At 37.7% G+C, this 18,370-nt stretch overlaps 4 protein-coding genes across 5 annotated transcripts in view; 1 reads left to right on the top strand and 3 right to left on the bottom strand.

Moving 5' to 3' along the window:
- LOC148905219 (mucin-like protein) overlaps nt 1-5,090 on the bottom strand; it is a 5,361-nt gene extending 271 nt beyond the window's left edge. Inside the window, exons 1-9 of the mRNA XM_089024358.1 lie at nt 4,513-5,090; nt 3,805-4,020; nt 3,351-3,677; nt 2,636-2,890; nt 1,929-2,125; nt 1,232-1,556; nt 1,033-1,152; nt 713-835; nt 171-316 (exon numbers count right to left, since the gene is read on the bottom strand). Of these exons, the coding sequence (XP_088880484.1) occupies nt 171-316; nt 713-835; nt 1,033-1,152; nt 1,232-1,556; nt 1,929-2,125; nt 2,636-2,890; nt 3,351-3,677; nt 3,805-4,020; nt 4,513-4,768 (1,965 nt within the window). The 5' untranslated portion in view covers nt 4,769-5,090. The remainder of the gene's footprint in view (nt 1-170; nt 317-712; nt 836-1,032; nt 1,153-1,231; nt 1,557-1,928; nt 2,126-2,635; nt 2,891-3,350; nt 3,678-3,804; nt 4,021-4,512) is intronic.
- LOC148905220 (uncharacterized) lies at nt 5,089-6,880 on the top strand. Its single transcript, XM_089040924.1, has 3 exons — nt 5,089-5,191; nt 5,498-5,655; nt 5,801-6,880. Exons 1-3 carry the CDS (start codon nt 5,157-5,159, stop codon nt 6,529-6,531), a joined length of 924 nt encoding a protein of 307 aa, XP_088897050.1. The 5' UTR covers nt 5,089-5,156; the 3' UTR covers nt 6,532-6,880.
- A 535-nt stretch (nt 6,881-7,415) lies between these two features.
- On the bottom strand, nt 7,416-9,611 carry LOC148905221 (uncharacterized). The gene is made up of 4 exons (XM_089040901.1): nt 9,511-9,611; nt 9,045-9,195; nt 8,705-8,880; nt 7,416-8,483 (listed from the first exon to the last, which is right to left on the bottom strand). Exons 1-4 carry the CDS (start codon nt 9,543-9,545, stop codon nt 7,451-7,453), a joined length of 1,395 nt encoding a protein of 464 aa, XP_088897027.1. The 5' UTR covers nt 9,546-9,611; the 3' UTR covers nt 7,416-7,450.
- Nucleotides 9,600-18,370, bottom strand: part of LOC148905222 (uncharacterized) — a 36,335-nt gene continuing 27,564 nt past the window's right edge. Inside the window, exons 9-20 of one of the 2 annotated variants that reach the window (XM_089040886.1) lie at nt 17,147-17,485; nt 16,380-16,493; nt 15,396-15,725; nt 14,436-14,549; nt 14,145-14,258; nt 13,637-13,756; nt 13,206-13,360; nt 12,422-12,624; nt 11,036-11,267; nt 10,578-10,678; nt 9,889-9,981; nt 9,600-9,633 (exon numbers count right to left, since the gene is read on the bottom strand). In XM_089040886.1, coding sequence (XP_088897012.1) covers nt 9,600-9,633; nt 9,889-9,981; nt 10,578-10,678; nt 11,036-11,267; nt 12,422-12,624; nt 13,206-13,360; nt 13,637-13,756; nt 14,145-14,258; nt 14,436-14,549; nt 15,396-15,725; nt 16,380-16,493; nt 17,147-17,485 — 1,949 coding nt within the window. Of the gene's footprint in view, nt 9,634-9,665; nt 9,982-10,577; nt 10,679-11,035; nt 11,268-12,421; nt 12,625-13,205; nt 13,361-13,636; nt 13,757-14,144; nt 14,259-14,435; nt 14,550-15,395; nt 15,726-16,379; nt 16,494-17,146; nt 17,486-18,370 lie in introns of those variants that run through there. The other variant, XM_089040885.1, reaches the window with a different exon arrangement.

An 18,370-nucleotide genomic window follows, 5' to 3' on the forward strand; every position in this document is an offset into this window, starting at 1 on the left:
TACCAAGATCTTTGATTAAGAAAAAGAAAAGATTTAAAAAAAATCTGATTGCCGAAAAAAAAAGAAAAAAAAATCTGCCTAACAATCTGCCTTTGGCCGTCATTTCCCTGTGAGGAGGCCTAAATAAACCGCAACGTTAACAAATGTACATGTTTTGTTATTATCATTACCTGCTGAATTTTCCTTTTGGTCGTATAAGCTCGTGAACCCTGTTTACATGAGGCATTTCCTTCTCGTTTCTGTTTTGCATATAGCAACCCTGGATCCACAAGCCTATTACCGTCACATCCAGCAGCCGCGTGCAAAGGTATAGACACTGAAATAAATGATTACACATTCATACATCCCCCAATTATTCATTATTTATTATTTTAGTTACGCATATATACAATCGGGGAATGGAATAATAGTATATGAGGCCCTTTTGCTGGAATTTCTAATTCTCATGGAAATATTTGCACAGAATTGCTCTAACCATTTATTCGCAGTTAACTCTTTTAAAGCAACAGAACTCTTTGGCACGTTGGTAATGTTTACACATTTTTAGTCCACGTGTCTATCATTTCTTTCTTGGTTTAACGGTTGCGCATAAGAAGACACATCAGGATAAATATGGGTACAACTCAAACAAAGAATCTTATTCCAAAGAAAAATAACAATGGAAAAAACCTTAGGCCCAAGTTAGAGACGTCTATCAAAGTATAATACTTACGAACACATTTGCTGGAGTCAGTTGGATCAACCTTGAAGGCTTCATTACATGTGCACTTGTAACTGCCCTCGGTGTTGGTACAAATATGCATACATGTGCCAGGCGTCTGGCATTCATTGATATCTGGATTACATAAAAGAAATTGTAATAAAATTCAGCTTGATTGCAAAATATATTTGTACGCTTTCAAGGCAACTCCCATCCTATATAAATCATAAATCATCAAATCATCATCCTTTACGACTACACATTTTTACCACATTGAATATACTTTTAGTAATAAAGTGGTCTCAGTTGCAAGTGAATTGTCAAATTCTTACCATCACAGGTTGCACCATTGTCATTGAGCCTGTAACCAGGGTTACACTGGCACTGGAATGAGCCCGGGGTATTTATGCACAGCTGTGAGCACCTTGTATCGTTTTGACACTCGTCGATGTCTAGCAATGTAAGAATCAATAAAAGTAATTAGGATCTGCAAAATAAAATGATAATATTACATGACATTGCACCATGTACCTGTGCAACTTGAACCATTTCCGGCATAACCCGCGGGACAAGGCCCACAGATATACCCATCTATCCCGCGAGGAGGAGGAAGATCGGTACAGTTGACCCCAGGGAAACATGGCGGCCCATTGACATCACAGGCATCGATGTCACTTTCACATAACTTGCCAGTATAACCACTATTACATGTACACGACATCACTTGGAATCTATCACCACTTAGATTGTCTGGCTGTGAACAGGTTCCGCCATTTTGACATGCGCACAACATAATAGTAGGGCTCCAGATCGCTGATGCTCCTTTAGAATCTGTTACGACGGCGGTGAAATTGGCCTAAAAAATAATCAAAAATTACGCACGATGATTAAGACCGGTGAGACAAAATACACAAATAAAAGGTCTTGATACTGTGACGGTAGATAATGTTTATTCTTCGTTTGAACGTTACGTCATCGCGGCCATGCTGGTATCATTTAACAAAAGATTTCCACAATGGCCGCCATATTGTCTTTTAACTCTCTTGGGAATGCTTGCAACCAATCAATTGACTCGTCTTTGCATTGTTTGCTAATAATGGTCTTCATGTTGTCGTTAAACGTTGTTTTAGATATGTTGTAGCCAATACGTGATTCTTCTGCCTTAGACAATGTCGTTTTACTATTATTTTGTCGAATCCTCAATATTATGGAAAGCACAAATATTAACCTTATCAGTTGTAGAAAGAGTCAACTTGAAGATTCTCGTGTTGTTGGACTTCGTAACTTGCAGTCCAGGAAGGGAAGGTAAAGTAAACGATATGGCATCTCCATTCTTATCCCTCGCCGTCAAGGTAAAGATGAACATTTCATTCAAGTTAAGTTTGATAACTGAACTTGCATTTACCAGCTCCGGAGGAAAGTTTTCTATAATAATAAAAAATAAGCATTTATGCCTGGCTATTCAACTGAGAACTTTCATCCTCCATGGTGGAAAGAAGGGTATTGGAAATGCCCATTGAAATTTGTCATTATAGGATAGACCATAAATATAGTCAAATGTTAACCCCTGGAATCTAATAAATATCAAATTTCAATATTATTTCTGTGTTATAGAAATATTTCTTTACAGATATAGCTGACATTTTTTATAGATAGCCAACATGTACGAGTACTCTACACCATTGAAGACACTGGTGCCGGATGTCAAAGGTTCGTGGAATCTAATGAATTGCAAATCTACAGCGAATGACTCATATCTATTTCTATAGATATTCTATGAACTCTGATTCGCTACATCACTAGGGGATATTAAGTACTCCCTAAGCACCCAGCCATCTCATAACAACCCCAAATCCATAGAGTTTTTTTATAAAACAATGATTCGCATTACATTGGAAAACTACTATGACAGTACTAAACAATGATTCGACTCACCAAGTTGATTTGACTCATTAACAAGCTTCTGGGATGTCTTCAAGGTGGCTTCTCCAAGAGAGACATTTTTCGTAGCAGCAATATCAAACAGACAAGCCAGGTTAGAACCACATATTTCTCTTGCTCTGGCTTCAAGTGCCGAGTCATTGAATTTAAGCTCATCAGCAAACAGGGGCATGTATGAGGTGTTCTTGAACGTGTCTACACCTTGACCAGCCTTGTAGGAAAATAAAGTTTGAGCCGCTGTGATTTGCCCTGCATATAGAGAGAAAATAATTGGGCAATTAGTATAATAATACAGTACACAAGCCCACACTCAAATATCTTTCTTGGTTTTTAAAGACATTAAAACAAAGCTAGCGGGTGTTTAGAATACAAATGACGTCCAACCGCTGACATCTGTATTTAATAGCTGTCATCAAGCGAATAAGAATTCATAGTTTGGTTCATATGCATATATGATTTGTCAACATTTACCGCCATTTTCTATTTTCTTCCTTTGAAATGAATGTATGGTTTTTCCCATCTACTGAATTAACTTGAATTAATTTTTCTTCCTTTTTTCTTTATTTTTTTTTTTTTTTCCGTGTATGAAAGCTGTTTTTTATCCTGGCTATTAATAAATAATTATAGAAAAATGAGGTAATTGAAGGAACAAAATAATCGTTCATTTGTTCGATCAATCTAAGAGAAACGTTTCAGAACTGATACATACATTTAAGACCAAACTTATAATGGATGTCTCTGTCGCTAGAGGACTCAGGGATAATCGTGCCATTAGGAAGAGTAAAGTCATCACTAGAATCATCATTCCAGATCCCAAGAAGTCCTCTCGTCTTGTTCTTGAACGCTTCAGGTGCCGAGAATACGATTGCCATCATCCCTTTTACTTGGCTGAACGAGACAGAGATGCCTGATGGGAAGGTGGCTGATACTCCATCGTTCTCGTCGCGAGAGATGGACATATTCCCGATATCTTGGGAGCCATTCGTAATGCTGCTGTAATCGAAGGCTGAGCCATCAACAAGAACTTCTAGGCCACCTACCAAGATATATAGAAATTTCAATTTTTAATATTTAATCTTTTAAAAAGACCGCGCTACTAAAATGTGGTTTTTTGCTTGGGGTAAAGCTATTTTTTGAAGGAATTTTTCTTTCCCGGAATTTACCTGAATTTTTCAGCCTTGCTTCAAAACTGCTTGTACTCTGCTCCTTAGCAACGGCTGCAGAAAAGACCGTTGCTACGTCTCCTAATGCTTTTGCAGTTCTGGCTTGAAGCTGGAAGAAACCGTTCTGAACATCAGCCATGATGTATTCGCCGAGACCGTTGAAAGTGTAGTTCTTGTTGTCCATTGTGACAATGTGAGGATCACCCCAGAACCATCCTAAAGGAAATTAAACAGTTAAGTCAGGAAGAAAATGGAAAATCCAATGAATGAAAGGGTAAATAAAGATCCAATTAACTTTGAATTTTATAGATACCCTAAAACATCTTCTGGCATGGGCTCAATTGACTGCTCACCCATCCATCGAAATGGAATTTGGCGTGTTGGAAGAATGAAAGAACCAAGGACAGACTATTTAAGACTTCCACTCAGTGAAGCGTGAATGGAAATGAATTCTTGACAGGAACATTTCCTGCCATCAAAATTCCATTTTCTCTCCTTAAAAGCCATGCAATTATTTTTTATACCCTAAACATGTAACGGGAGAGGCCCAAAGTATCCTTGGATCCACGCCTTTAGTCTTAAAAGGTTCTCCAGTTTTCCTCCACAAACCCCAACACCTCACATTTCAATTTGGTCTGTTTGTTATAATTACTAGTTGTCATGTCCGGTTTTAGGGTGAGAGAAACTTGAGTTAAACGTTTAACTTACGTCTTCTTGGTGGGCGGTATCTTTGACATGTATCAGAAGGCCGTTTTTTGTAGAACAGGTGACACAGATTGGATGCTCTACAACAAGCCCAATGAGCTTTGTCATCGTCCAATAAACCAGGAATTTGCCGGTAATAGCGATTGTACACCTGCATTCTCGCATGACCACCGTCTCTTGGCCCTTCTATTAATGAGCCGTAATCTTCAGGGTTTGTGCTGTAACAACAACGCTGCGACAAAATCACGTAAGCTCTCATGTATTCATTAGTTTCCGTGTTGAAAGCAGTAAAATAAAACTTTGGTCTGAGGAAAAAATGTAGCAAGCGACACTGACGATACGACGATGGATAAAAGTAATGGTTCCTCCAGTCGTATCGAAAGTTACCATCGCGCCTTGCTTGGAAGAGCGAGCATGGACATGGCCACAGCGATCTTTGGAGATTGAAATCAAGTTGTTGTTGATACCAGTTGTAGCACTTCCTCTCTGCTTCCTGGACGTTTGTGGCATTTCCAAGACGCCATAACCATCGACCAATCTCTTGTGTATTGCCCTTCACTTGACTTAGGCGTTCAATAGGCGACTTGCACTAAGAAATCACGTGACTTCTTGGATGGCAAACGCGCGCTATGTAAACAAACATCAAGATGGCCGCCGTCGCACCGGAAGGCGACAAAAACAGGTTAGTACAACCACTTAGACGTAACTTTTTAGCTTTTTTCTACCAAATATTGGTACCCATGGAGTCTTCAAGCATATTTTACTTTTCGATTGGTCCGAAAGAAAAATTCTTACGCTAATTTTTTCACCAAATCCAAAGCCGCTTCCTGTTTGTTATCGCAACTTTTTTTCGTGGTCTTTGACCTGGGACTTGCTTTTAAAGGGTTTTCCCCTAGAAAACTTTAAAAACAATACACAGACTCATGAAATGTTAGTAAACATTTCCATTCCAAGGACGTATTTCATCGTTATTGATCTAATTCTTTAGCGAGCCGGCGAAAAAAGGGTCGCTTGACCTTACCAGGATGCCTGAACTGTCGTTTGGCGACGTAGAGTTATTTGCCAAAAAGACTGGCGGAGGTTCAACGAGTCTGAAAAAAGCCTACAAATTTTTTGCCGAAACAGGATATCTCCATGATTATAAAGGTGAGTTTTTTGGGGAATTAAAATGTACGAAAAAGCTTTAAAAACGGTCAATGCTTGTGCTGTTGTACTAGTTGTTAACTCTGGCTGTACTTTGTCGTGCTTGTATATTCAATGGACTCTGTTAAAATTTGACTTTTTCTCTTAGTTCGCTATAGTCAAGAAGAGGCAACGATAGAGAGTAAATGTTTTCGCTCGATGAAAAAATCAGAGAAGCCACATTCAGTATTTATTGTGTGCCTACTGGAAAACAAGAATTTATATGGGAAATGTTCGTGCGTGGCTGGTGCAGGAGGAGCCTGTCAACATACCCTGGCACTTTTACTATTGATTGCACACTGCAAGCAGCTGGGTCTAACAGCATTGCCCGATGAACTTACCTGCACTATGTCAGCACAAAGGTGGAATATTCCTAGGGGAAAAAAGATCACGCCAGAATGTGTTGATCAAGTGGTTGTCAAGAAAACTAGAGAAGGAGCGGACTATACTAAATCTATAAAGAGCTCTTTGTACTCCCCTGCCTCCCAATACCTGCTGCTAGACTCTACTTACAAAGAAAACCTGAAAGCTCTAGAGCCTGTACCTCTCATATGTACCCTTTTACCTGACATGTCTGATACAAACCTCCCTGCAATTTCTACAAGATTTGGCAAAGTTCCTATAGGTTGCATTTTATCTTATCAACAGAAGCTTACTTCCTCCTATATCATTAATGATTATGCTAATACTGATTTTCCTTCCTTACCATTGACCAGCAACACCTCTTTTACCAATAATTTCAGTTCCTGTTTAAATGCTGAGCAATTAGCTACACTAACCTCCTTAAGAGTTGATGAGGAAATGTCCTTTCATTTAGAAGAAAGAACTAGACCAAAGTGAGTGTCAACTTTGGCACACTTTAAGGAAGAAAAGAATAACAGCCAGTAAATTTGGCATAGTAGCTAAAAGACAAGCTAACTTCAAGTCTTTATGCAAGCAACTAGACCCAACCCGTCATGTCCAAACAGCAGCAATGAAGAAGGGAATTGAGATGGAACCATATGCAGCCTATAACTATGCAACCAAAGTAAAAAACAGTTCTGTTAACTTATATCCATGTGGTCTTGTTATTCATCCTGTTTGCCCATGGTTAGGGTGTTCTCCTGATCGCAAGGTCTTTGACATGGAACTAGCCACTGAAAATGCTATGAGTCCTTTTGGTTTGCTTGAAATTAAAGTTGTATGTAAAGATGTTGAAAGCTTACATGATGTGAATTATTTAACTTTTGACAAGGACACCAATCACTTTGCTCTTAAACGAAAACATGAGTTTTTTTACCAAATACAATGTCAGCTAGCTATTACTTGTTTACAATGGTGTGACTTTTTTTGCTTTGTAAGTAGTGATCTTTATTTTCATGAGAGAATTCTATTTGACAGAAATTTTTTTCAAGAGAGCAAAGACAGAGTTGATACCTTTTATTTTACTTACTATATAACATAATGCAATCATCTGTGTTATTTCTTAGGTAAATTCAAATAACACTGAAAAAAGGATAATTTATGCAATACGTAAAAAATATTATTAATAAGTATTGCCATAAAACAACTATTACAATATATTTTATTCAATTAATTTATTTCAAATTAATTCATATCAATTGAAATCTTTTTCATGAAAAGATAAAAAGTTGAATTAATTCAAGAACACCAATTTTAATTAAATTATTTTGCCAATTATATGACTCTTGTTTTCATTATATATATATTACCATAAAACTGAGTAAATTGGCATGAATATTTATTATAAATTTAGACCCTAGGCCCTTGAAGAATCCCTTCTTATTAAGGGGCCTTGGAAGTTAGTCAACAAACATGACACAGTCCACAACTGGTTAACACTTCCTAGTAAAGATAGGGGAACAATGCCATCAAAAATGTGAAATTCTTTTATCCTTCGGATAGCCCTTTCAACATGAATTCTTAACATGGCTATTTTCTTTGTGTCTATGACTTCTTGTGGCTTAAGTTGACTATTTTCTAATAAGTAAGGGGGTATGTTAAGATCTACTGTCTTGTTCACTAAAAGATCATCAATGTCAAAGCCTTTATCAGCCATAATGCTAGTATGGGGCTCTAAAAGATCTAAAATACCGGACTGTGCAGTTATTTCTTTGTCTGAAATTGAGCCTGTATACAGAGAGCTGACAAAGCACACTGCACCATTTGGTGTGATTCCAATCAAGCCTTTAAGAGTGGTTGAGCTCTTGTAGTTGCTGTACATCTGGGATTGCAGTTTCAGGGATGTTGGGACTTGCACTTTTATTTCTGTGCAATCAATAATGCAATGGGTAGTTGGGTATAACATTTTAAATAGGGGGAACATATTCTGTTTAACAGTGTGAAAAGAAGGCCAAATAGGCTGCATCCCAAGGAAGAAGTACAAGTAATTGGCCCAGGTAATAATCTTACGGCTTACAGTTGACTCACTGACATTAAACCTATGTGACAGGTCAAATAGTTTCAACCCCAGTCTTATTCTAACCAAAAATAGGAATAGTTCATCAATAAGTAACATTTTTTTGCTGCCTGGGCGCCCAACTGATATATTACTTCCATAGTAGTATGTCATGGTTTCTGCAGAGGGCTGCACAAATTCATAAAATAAAATAAAATGCTGATATGAAGGAAATCCAGTATAAAATTTGATGGAATTGCTATCATTTGTGAATCTTTCACATCCAAATTTGTAGATCTTCATGGCAGATAATCTGGCCTTCAGGTCTTCTATTTCCTTCTTTAGTTTTGTTATTTCATTTTCAAGAACATCAGTTCCAGTTGTATATCTGTTTCTACAAACAAATGCATAATGATGCTATTAAAAGGAAAGTATTTTGGGTTTTTCATTCAATATAGTGTTATATGTCTATAAATTTTTCTTTAATTTTTAAAGCAACATATATATAAAACAACTAATAAGCAAATTGTACTGAAAAAGATAAAACAAGAGCATTTGTTAAGTTTTGATTTCTCTTTCTCTTTGCATGATTAACATGAATTGTTTATTACTTACATAGCAGCATTTGGCAACTTCCTCACAAGTACGCGTCTGGGAGGCTTGTTGATGGTCCATGCAAACTGAGTTGGTATAGCATGCTTTTTTAATCTTCGGCGCCCACATATATCCTTTTCTTCTTCATATTGATCAGTGTCAAAATGTCTTGAACATACTCTGGTGTTCGATGTTATCTAATCGAGGCATAAATATTCATAAAAACTCGTAAATTATTTCTGCTCACATATGCTTTGTATACAAATAAATTTTTTAGCGAGTTTGACGCTGTAAAATAAGACTGACCAATAAAATCTAGTAAAAAATTTAGTAACGAACAGTAACCAACGTAAAATCTTACCTTAAAGTTTTCTCCGATGTCTCTTCGTATTTTAACAATCCACTGTTTTCTTATTTCCTCTCGACAAGGGAAGCGGTGAAATGACAAACCATCATCACGTCGACCATCGCTTGTGCATTTAGGAACACAACAAACATAGTTGTTTGTTGGTCTACACGAATTGTGAAAATTCGGAATAAGACGATTTTAATTCGCGAAAAGTAAAGCAAAAGATAAAGTCCTGTGTTTAGAGTGTATTGTTTTTAAAGTTTTCTAGGGGAAAACCCTTTAAAAGCAAGTCCCAGGTCAAAGACCACGAAAAAAAGTTGCGATAACAAACAGGAAGCGGCTTTGGATTTGGTGAAAAAATTAGCGTAAGAATTTTTCTTTCGGACCAATCGAAAAGCCAAATATGCTTGAAGACTCCATGGGTACCAATATTTGGTAGAAAAAAGCTAAAAAGTTACGTCTAAGTGGTTGTACTAACCTGTTTTTGTCGCCTTCCGGTGCGACGGCGGCCATCTTGATGTTTGTTTACATAGCGCGCGTTTGCCATCCAAGAAGTCACGTGATTTCTTAGTGCAAGTCGCCTATTTCTAGTGTACCTGACCTAAAAAATTAGGTATTGAGGAAATAACTCAAAATGTTGCCTCGTATATCCTAAGATACCAGACATAGTGACCAAACGATCAATTGGCACTCGATACCTTTTTTGTGACTAGAAAATGAAAATATGCGTGCTAATACGACAAAAACTTTGTAAAATATTTACTAAGCATTGCAAACGTCAGAAATATTAGGTGATATAAAACGTAAAAAGATCTTTAAGAAGTAGTCATGCACTGTACAATACATGTGTACATACCCTCTGATGTTATAGAACTTGTTGCGAAGACCACTACCAGAATTCCAGCCCGCTACGGGTAAACCTTGGCTGGTATACCACGATGACGAGTATCTATGGATGGAAAGAAAAACAAATTTGTTTATTTTTCGGGAATACCAAAGAGATCACTACATTGGGGACTTTAATTTTCGTATAACCACTGTTTCACTGGTAGTAATGCAAAGATGAAATATACTACGTGATGTCTTCATATTCATGATATAATGTACCTAGCTCTCTACTGGTGATGCCTACTTTATTCCACTACAAAAATAGTTTAATATGTGTACTTTACAACACTACTACCTTTCTATTGGTGCAGCCCACTGTATTCCACCACAAGGATAGTTGAATATGGGTACCTTACAACAATACTACCTTTCTACTGGTGCAGCACACTGTATTCCACCACAAGGATAGTTGAATATGGGTACCTTACAACACTACTACTTCTCTACTGGTGCAGTCCATCGTATTCCACAACACGGATAGTTGAATGTGGGTACCTTACAACACTACCTACCTCTCACTGGTGCAGCCCACTGTATTCCACCACACGAATAGTTGAATATGGTTACCTTACAACACTACCTACCTCTCTACTGGTGCAGCCCACTGCATTCCACCACAAGGATAGTTGAATGTGGGTACCTTACAACACTACCTACCTCTCTACTGGTGCAGCCCACTGCATTCCACCACACGGATAGTTGAACATGGTGAATGTATTTAGGCCATTCGTGATGATCACAGCTTGGAATGTATTAGACTGAAATACAACAAACAAATATATCAATTTAATAAATTTGAGTGACATTATATTTTATTCGTATTAATAAGTTCATGCGTTTTTTATTTCAAGTCGCTTCATTGTTTGCTCGTTTGGTACCTTTTAAGCGTAGATATCAGTTGTTATTTTCTTAGAAACAAGGGTGTCTAACTTGGTCCAGTGTCAGCAATGCAAGGGGTCCGTGATTTCAAACACTTTTTTCGACTTCTCTCTTATTCGTTCAGCTTTAGATTAAATTTAGTGATTTTTACAATCAAGCATGGATGGAGAATGTAATGGAGTTCCTATGAGACCATACCGGATGAAAGCGCTTGAAATACAGGTATCTCAACTCACCAGCGGGAAATATCTCCAAACATACTGGTACAACCTTGGATACAGGTTAACCCATGTTACCACGATAACAAAGGTGGCCTTGAAATCCTCAAACGTTTTGCCAGCGTACCTCCTGACATCCTCTGAGGACCTGTTGAGCATGGCCCTAGTGGCACTAGTCATATTCCATCTGCTGTACGTTTGGTAGTAAACTTTCGATTGTCTCTTAGGATCGAAAGGGATTGTATATCTCCTGTACAAAAAGAAATTTATTAAACTACTGATTACTATTGATAAGCTACAGTAAAACCCCGCGCATAAGAACCTAAAATTTAAGAACCTGTCAGGCTGACATTTTCATTTTAAGCACCCTACACGTAAGAACCATTTCAAGCTGAAATCTCAAAGTAGGTTCTTAATTTCCAATTATAAAGTTAATCTGTTTTATTTTCTTGTAAATAATAAAATACAGTACTCTTCATTTTAGAGTGCTTACACTGTGTCCATGAAATAAGATTAGATTTAAGTGCTTTTAATGTTTAAACTCTACTATATTCCATGTAGCTAGCATGAAAATGTGTGAATTATTTAATGTATAAAATGCCACGCCCACCAATACAAGTACTCAATTTCTTACCAAAAATTAAGAACCCATTTAAAAACCTAGATAGCCTGATTTCAAGTTAAGAACCATTTATATAAGAACCTATTCAGGCTGACTTAGAAAAATCTAGGTCCTTACACGCGGGGTTTTACTGAAGCTGGAATTATCAGAATTTTTAGGGTCGTTCTTCACGATTCATTTGGTCATTTCGCGTCACGTGCGTACAGTATGCACGTGATTTGTTCGCTCAATTCTTTTAAACTCGCAATAGGACGTTTGATTGCCAATACCAAGATGCTTCATGACATTCCTTCTTGGGGCCATCATACAAACGTCCAATGTCATCATTTATATCACTTCCTCACTTGGCGTCTTTACCATCCAAGATAGCGCGGGGAAGAGTCATTTAACATGGTGTCCTTTCTTACACATTCCCAAGTAGAATATAAAGAGAAACACGACCAAAGAAACTGTGATAATATAATATTTAGATCTTATTAACCGAGCGGGAGGTCTGTACGAGATAATCTTGACCGAGGTCGGAATGTACAGACCGAGGTCAAGATTACCCCGTACAGACCGACCAAGCTCGGTTGATAAGAGTTTTATTATATGACCACTTTTCATTGAAAAGGACAAAATGTTTTCGCCGTAAGATTAATATGCGATCGGACCGGTTAATACCGGAGAATCTAGACCAGTCCGCGATGCGATCTATCCAATCAGATTGCTCGATTTGCTAGTGTCCAGGCTCTAAGATTCACAGTCATATAATAAATGTCGTTTATAATTAGTTACTCTACCTGTATATGTATCGACGTCTTCGTTTGTCATAGATATATCTTCCAAAATAATAATCCCTTGAATAGAACGACCAATAATTATCGATCATGGACCAGTAGGGTGCAAGTATTGACGCATCATTTAAAAAGTAACGTCGGCCGAACTTGTACGGATACCAACGAGAGTATGGATTACCAAACTGAATAATGCCATTTCTACAAATCTAACGAGCAAATAGAAATGTGCATCAAATACATATAATTATAAAATATGAACGAAAGGAAGTATGAATGTAAGGGTGGGTGGCTGGGTGGCTGGCTGGCTGGCTGGCTGGGTGGCTGGGTGGTAGTTGGATGTCAATTTTGCAAATGATTGGTTGACTGGATGATATTGATATACCTTTTTCCCGGGCCCTTTTCCTGATACGGCGGCCATCTTGAATGATGGGAAGCCGAGGGGTAAAACGTAGAAAACTTATAAAGTATATAGCGTGGGGAGGGGTTACGTTTTAAGTAATATAATAAATGATCATAATGATAAGTCTTTGTAATAATAAGTCTTTGTATTTATTTGTCTTTGATATTATTCCAATTACCAGCAAGTTCAATTGCTTTTACATGTGCTTCTTATTAAAAATTTCGCATTGTTATATAAAAGTACATCCTGACAGCTGTACAGTCTAAATTTCCAATAGTTCCCCCTACGCATCCCAAAGTGTCTTAAATAAAACAAAAGAATTCAAGATAGCTGCCATATCAGTAAAAAGGTATATTACGGATTGATGGACTTCATTTAATTTCTTACTTCTAAACTCTTGTGTCTCCTGCCATAGAATTCAATCCCCTGAGCTGGAACATTTTTAACCTCCAAACACTTCCATGCATATCTGCCATCTTCCGGCACCTTTCTGTCATCTTGCTTGGGTCCGTATGGATACATGTTTCTCCAAAAACAAGGAGCTAAAACATAAAAGTAAAAAACGGTAACAATTTCGTATACTGAATGTAACCTTTATTTCATTTATTTCACTTTAACGGTTTTCAGTTTCCAGACGTACAGTTAGCCAACCGTGGTTTTGACAGCCAAGAATCCCCAACTGTCCCCACGCACGCATTTCTCTGTAATTAAAATACGCCGCACCCTTTCCCTGCACGGGACTAAACCCCCATGACTTCCATACCTCCCGGGAGCCATGTAACAGCCCCTTGTAACGGCAATAGTTACTCCTCACTAACCTTGTTCGCATCTGTCTCCTTTATAACCGGTTTTACAATTACAGGTATAACCGGACGCGTCCTTTGGATCTAGCATACATGTGCCGTTATTTCGACACGGCTCGAAGAAGCAAAAATCAACTGTAAAGCAAAGACAGCCTTAGTTGATATATAATACCTAACGATTATCACAAAGCCGCGCGGAGATACGAATTTTATCTTCGAGTGTGGAGTGATATCTTACAAGTAAGCGAAACAACCATGTGATCTTCTGTTTAAATATACAATTATCATTGATTAGATACAATTTTACAGGAGTTTTAGTATTCAATGCAATTCTTAAGAATTCTTAACAATCTTCATGTGAATATATCACTACTTGAATTCCTGGTAAAATCTTTGTAATAGTCAACCCCTTCTAAAATTTCGTGGATCCTCTCCTGAACATTGTAAGCTGTACCACAGCATAAAATTATCTGCAACTGCGATGATGAAAAAACAAGACAGAATTTTTGTCATTTTAACGTACCATTTTCACAGTCATTTCCGGTGAATCCTGCTGTGCATGCGCACGAGTAGCCGTTCACACGATCGCTACATATTCCACCATTACGACAGGGGTTACTTAAACATTCGTTAATATCTGCAAATTCAAACAAAATGATCCCGTAACTGAATTTGTGCTTCCTCTAATCTTTTGTCTGCATCATATTAAAACTTTTGAAGGATTTTTATTAAGGATAATAATAATAATAATAATAATAATAATAATAATAATAATAATAATAATAATAATAATAATAATAATAGGATAAATTACTGTTTTCACATCTTCTTCCATTGTATCCTGAAACGCATTGACACGCGTAGCCACCAGCCCGTTCCATGCAAGTACCACCTTGAAGACATGGATTACTCGCGCATTCGTTGATTTCTACAAGGAATAGGTATTTATAAATTGCTGTAAATGAAAGTCAAATGTTCCCAGGCTACGAATTTGCAATCGGTAATACACCCCGCATATGCAAAAATTAATAATGATGATAACTGATTTATTATTTCTATAGTGTCCTTTCTATATAGATATTTCTGTATAGACATGATCAAAGGCGCTTTATATTGAAATGTGAATTAATGTCAGGTTGCTTTTTGTGCATTTTACAACCATGAGGTATGGTTAGTATTAGGTGTAGGCACTAAGGGTGGTCACTGCCAGGGTTTCTTTACGTCTTCGGTTGCTCTTTTAAGTCAAGATATTGGTTAGTAATGATGAAGTGTGGAGAGATCGACGGGACCGCTATTTAAAGTGGACATCCTAGCCACTCAAAAGTCTAGTACCAATATTTGTAGATGTAATTACAAAGGCAGCAATTTCTTCTCAGTTATTTTAAGACCCTGAGTGTTGATCCTGCCGGGACTCTAACCAGAACTTCCCGCTCAAAAGTCCGATGCTCAACCAACTGGGTCAACCGGTTGGTGGATTAAAAAGTGAAATAGGAGGAAACTCAAACACCATGTGAAAAAAGATATGTTGAGATTCATTTGATGACGAAGCTGATGAGATTCATTCAGCTCTTATATTGGTAACAAGCATGTTACATACATACAGCAACTAAAGCCAAGGTTTTGCACGATTAAGGTATGCCGGATGGCAGCCATGTTGGATGGCAAAACACTAGAATTCTGTTGTCACACGAAATGATTTTTTTTCTTAATGATTATCGTTCTTGTCATTCAACATCTAAAAGTAAAACACAAAACAAAAGAAGAATATAATCACCTGGGGGAGAAACACTGGCAAAGTTACAAAAATCCCCATCACAACAAACACCATGACCGGCAATCATTTTAACTGTGTTGTCTGTCTCAAGAAGGCTTTTTCCATAGGCATACAGATCAGAACAGTTCATAGCATTAAGACAGCCTCTGATAGATCCATCAACAAATATCTTCATACCCCCTTCAAAGGCTTTCTCCACTCTGTATGTGGCGTTATAACATTTCTGGGAGTTAGGGCAAGCTTGAATGGTAAGTTTGTCATCCTGCACGATTTGACCACTACTAGCCTTTGCTTGGTGAGAGGAACCACACACAGTGTAACCAGGTACCTCTGCATAGATATAATACAATACAAAAATAATTGTAAAGAGTAATTATAAAAGATATACATACATCTTCTTGGTTATCAATTGAAAATTCAACGTTGGAAAAATAGTTCCTTTCGCAGTTTCCTTCGCCATCTTGAAAGGTAGCCGTGCCTTTGCATCGAAGCGAGACGAACGGTGAGCTTGCAATGATAGAGACATGTGAATAATTGTCCACGGTGTTAAAAAAGGTCTCTATCATTGCAAGCTCACCGTTCGTCTCGCTTCGATGCAAAGGCACGGCTACCTTTCAAGATGGCGTAGGAAACTGAGAAGGGGACTATTCTGAATAGAAATGAAACTTATAGGTGGAATGATTGCTTTCCTTGTGATTATGATGACGATTATAATGAAATCCCGGGGGAGGGGGTATTCCAATAACTTTCAAATTTTATCGCCTTGCCTCAATCAACCCTTGGCCTGATCTATGAGTCAGGGCACGGCTAACTCGCTGATTGCTACGCTACGCCGCACCCTAGATTCCCCAATGATCAATAGTTTCTAAAAAACACACACACACATAAACCGACCGTTTTGGAATAATTTCAAAGCTCTGAGCTACGATATGTGAACCTTTTCCTGAATCTTTTAAAAATTAGACAATAGCTATAAAAACGTACTGCTTTCACATCTCTTTCCGGTGTATCCTGGTACACATGTACACGAGTAGCCATTCACCTGAGGAGAGCATGTTCCTCTGTTGAAACATGGATTGGTAGCACACATGTTGATCCCTGCAAGAAATATGCGGTAAAACATTAACAGGCATTAAAATTTTTTGACGGTTCAACTTTAAAATTCAATAACTTTTTAAAAGAGCAAAATATCAAAAATCGCTCACACCCTTTCGTAGTTAATCTTATCGAGGGAGGAAGCTACCTCGCACTCGGACAGCTAAAATAAAATTTGAATGTTCACATGTATATCAAAAACGACGACAACAACGAACAAAACTCAACAAAGACAATATTGATTGATTAAAACGAGGAAGTCCACCACCACCATCACCACCAGCAACAACAATAATAATAATAATAACAGAAAAGGCACTAAACGCTAAAGACTGAAGCAAACTAGAAAAAAACACTGGCGGACAAACTAGACAACAAAAGTGTCTAAATTTAAAATAAATAGACGTTAATAAAAAAAACAATATCGAGACCGATACCCATCACCAGCAACAACAACAAAAAAAGGACAATAAATACACCAGCAGGGATTAGGAAATGCAGCAAAACAAAAAACAAAAAACAAAAATTTATAATGATTTTAAAATATCTACAATCAACAACGATAACACCAAAAATAACCAAAACAAAGCCAACCAACATCCTAAAAAAAAAGATTTAATTCGTTAAAGCAAGAATAAATAGTTAAATTCAAATACCAGATGCGTTTTTGATGTTACAGTAGTCTCCATCACAACAAGTGATATTGCACGTTTTCATACGTAGTTGTGAGCTTGATGAAAGTTGTCTTTTCAGTGACGCACATGGGTCAGAACACCATGATGTATTTAAACAGCCTTTCCCCTGTACTGAAACGTTAGTGTAGAAAATATATCCGGATATATTATAAAGTGCTTCATACGAGTAAGATCCATGACCACACTTCTGTTCGTTTCCACACAACTTTATCGAAAGGGATTTCTCGATTTTCGACCAGGTACCGTTAAAAAATTGCTCAGTTTTATGTTGATCACCACAAACGGCTTGTTTTGTTGTTTCTGAAAAGGAAATTATATAAAAAATATAACCTCGCTGATGCATGAAATGAGTTGTAATTCTATTAAGATGCTTACAAATCTCAAAACAATCTTGAATCCAGTAGCGTAGCGGGGGAAGGGGAATTCGGGGGGAGGGGAATTTGGGGGGAGGGGAATTCGGGGGGAGGGGGGGTCACGTGCCCCCCAAATTTTTAAACATTTTTTTGAAAAAAACAAACAACAAAACAACAAAAACCAAACATATTAAACCAAAACGAAAGAGGAAAATGAATTATTGCAACCTGGGAAAGTGCGCTATGAACGGAGGGAACTGTCCTTTAATTCATCATCATTCGCCGGAACGTAATGTCAGACCACGAGCGTAAACAATATGGCCGGCCACACTGATAGCTGGCTCTGTTTACTTGTTCGGATTTTAGCTTTGGGAGCACTCCTAGAAACCTCAATTCACCACTATGAGTATCCAAAGTTGGAAACTCTAGGAAAGTCTGCCAATAACGTGCAAAATTGGTGTATCTGGAATGAATTCAGCAGGTTTCTCTTAACTTCAAAGATTCAATTCAAGCGCATCAATTCTCCATCTCATCTGAATATCTCAACTCCGGCCTTAAAGACCACCAAACATGGCTCTGTGCTCCTGGCCTTGCCTGATAAACTATTTTGGACAGACCTTACTATACACATGGATGTCCAGAGGAATCCTGGACCAGTGGTCGCTACGAATTGTTCGGGACTTATTCAGAATCCTACATTACGAAACCAAAATGCTCCTGCGATAATTAAATATTCAAGAACAGAAATTTCGCACTCAAGATCTAATGCTCCTGTTTCACCGGATCTGTTCCTAAATCTTATACCAACTGCCATACATCACAGCTTCTATAA

Source organism: Actinia tenebrosa, unplaced genomic scaffold, assembly GCF_029948245.1.
Source record: "Actinia tenebrosa isolate PJP-AT-01 unplaced genomic scaffold, QUT_ActTen_1.0 PGA_scaffold8__29_contigs__length_14323225, whole genome shotgun sequence".
NCBI lineage: Eukaryota > Metazoa > Cnidaria > Anthozoa > Actiniaria > Actiniidae > Actinia > Actinia tenebrosa.